The 2,500-nt window shown below is 42.5% G+C and overlaps 1 protein-coding gene across 1 annotated transcript in view; it reads right to left on the reverse strand.

Annotated features, from left to right (window-relative positions):
• Positions 1–1,214: 1,214 nt before the first annotated feature.
• The window catches only part of LOC138007815 (uncharacterized), a 24,295-nt gene continuing 23,009 nt past the window's right edge, over positions 1,215–2,500 (reverse strand). Inside the window, exon 8 of the mRNA XM_068854893.1 lies at positions 1,215–2,500. This exon is cut by the window's right edge and continues 1,497 nt beyond it. Within this exon, the coding sequence (XP_068710994.1) occupies positions 2,421–2,500 (80 nt within the window). The 3' untranslated portion in view covers positions 1,215–2,420.

Genomic DNA, 2,500 nt, shown 5'->3' on the forward strand with positions numbered 1-2,500 from the left:
GCTATCCAGTGGATAAGTCATAGCGAAACCAATTGCCCTATCCAATGGATTGTGATTTGTCCAGTGGATAGCATTATCCACCTTTTTAACAATTGGGGTTCTAGGAAGTCCCGAAACTTTACGTGCCATTTTCGGGTGTCACAATTCCCTTCGCATCTCAAGGAGAGGATTGAAGTCGACAAATTCACAGTCACTTTTCTTTTTGTTACCTTGAGAACATGTTAAAAGATCGGTTTTCCAAAACAAGGGGTTGGCAGTTTTGGAAATGGCTCTTCGGGTCCGAGAAGCTATCGGGACTTTCGAGAAACGGGCCCAAGAGCGACAAAAGTGACAAGGGATTTTAGAACCAGAAAACGACAGAAAACACTTTCAAATGTATTTACCGACTCGCTGCCGCGTTAGGGGGTTTTTCGTTGCACAAATTACCGCAGAACTTTATGTGCGTCACTGTTGATTGACATATGATCATCTTGTGCATGTGGTACCAGGTCTTCCCAGCTGCATCCTTTGTGTTGAATGCAGCATGCATCTTTGTGCTCAAGGAAAAGTGGTCCAAAGTACTAAATCGTGTACTGTCACTTTTCAGGTGACGAGAACCAGCTTTGTCTTAAATGTTACAGCCCCGTTTCATGGTCCGCTTGTGATGTTGAGCACGGCTATGATATTTGTCCTGGAAAGTACCAAAGATGTGCTTCCGTAGAGGCTAAGATGGGGTCAGGTGAAAAAGAATACAGAAAAAAGTGCATATCAAGGTTGGACAACCCCTGTGATCAAAACGATTACGAGGAGTGTAGGGCAACAATCTGCGACAAGAGGCTGTGTAACTTTGCTGTCACCCCATCAGCCATTCTCATTGCCACCCCTTTTAAATGTAACCAATGTTTCAGCGAGATATCTTGGAAGGACTGCGAAGATAAGTCTGTGGTGGTGTACTGCGGTGCTGGTTTTTCGAAGTGTTTTAAAAGCGAATTTAAAGGAGAAGGCAGCCCGACGCAGTTTGCGAAAGGTTGCACAGTTCCCGTGGCTTGCCCTAATTCGTCTCAGAAAATTCCATATATCAAAAATCAAAAAATCGAATGTTGTGGACAGCAGGTTTGTAACATGGTGGAGCACGCCCTCCCCTCTGTTTTTCATGTGGGTTCCTTTGCTTTGGGAAATTTGTTGTTCCAAGGAATCATTTTAGAATAAGCCATAAAGTGTTCTGTGCGCGGTTTTTCAATTTAGAGCCGTTAACTTAAACATTACCCATTTTGGCCAAAATTATGTATATAGATGCTGCCAAGTTAACATTTTGCCTCTCTTTGAGTGGCTGAGGCTCGTGTGCTATGATGATGATCATAAAGATGATAAAGCTAATTATTTCAGTGTCAAGGTTATTTAGCCTGACACAAGTCATTTGCAAAACGAGATTCGTGGTACTTAATATACAAGTAACAACTATCTGTCACAAGGTGTCGCCTCCATGTATTACTTGAGGTAATGGTTAGTCACATTGTGACGCCTACACCAAGTAAAGTGTGACTGCATTGGACAACCATTGCAGGCGGCAAAACTTCTCGTGGTGCTATGCACCAGCCCTACCCTCTGAGATCATGCGAACAGAGCCCCTCGTAACTCCCCATGCAGAAAAGGAAGATAACTAACAACAATAACTTTATTAGTAGTACATTTACCAGTGTGGCTTTTCGCCTAATAATTACAATTGTCAGATTAACTCACATTAACTGAAATCAAACACTGGTTTTTGAGAGCAGAAAATCCCCAGAAATTAAGTCAAGTTTTTCAAATCGACGCAGCTCAGGATTTGTGTCTAGACACTTCAGAAGATGCATTTAGTCCGTCTATTTTAAAAGGCAGAATGGCACTAACGCGTCGTTCGCTTGTGAAACCTGACACAATTATTGAAAGGCTACATAAAATCTCACCAAACAGAATCAAGTTGTCTCGGTCGAAAAATGTTGTCTCTTTCCTTACTAGCCACGACAAATAATTAATTCACTAGCATGAAAAGACGTTGTTGGCTTTATTCCGAGCTCAAAACTATCACAAAAAGGAGACAAACCTACGTTAGGAGACGCTCTGTGAGCCGTAAAACACCAATGACGATCAAACCTCCAAACAATCAAGGCAGTGGAGGAAAAATCCGAATAACTCACTAATAGCTCCACGTAAATGTTCCTCGAAAGTCTCGCGACTTCTCGGGCTTACTTCGGGCACTCCCTCGGCTGTATCATCAAAAAGGTTTTGATTTATAGATTCTGGACTTTTTTCCCTTAGAAAATGATTGAAAAGATTATAAGTAGCATTCGTTTCTAAAATGGATGATTTTGGTCCAAAAAGTGTTCGAGACTTTCAAGAAACGGGTCCAAGTTAAGAACTTAAAACCACTGGGACTCTACTTCGTGAAAAGGCGCAAATAATTACGTGCCCGTTGCTCGGAGATCTTCGGTAGAGGCGAGGCCTTCTTCAGTGTCCCCTCGGTAGCCGAGGTCGGCATCAG

This window comes from Montipora foliosa, chromosome 6 (assembly GCF_036669935.1).
Source record: "Montipora foliosa isolate CH-2021 chromosome 6, ASM3666993v2, whole genome shotgun sequence".
Taxonomy (NCBI): Eukaryota; Metazoa; Cnidaria; class Anthozoa; order Scleractinia; family Acroporidae; genus Montipora; species Montipora foliosa.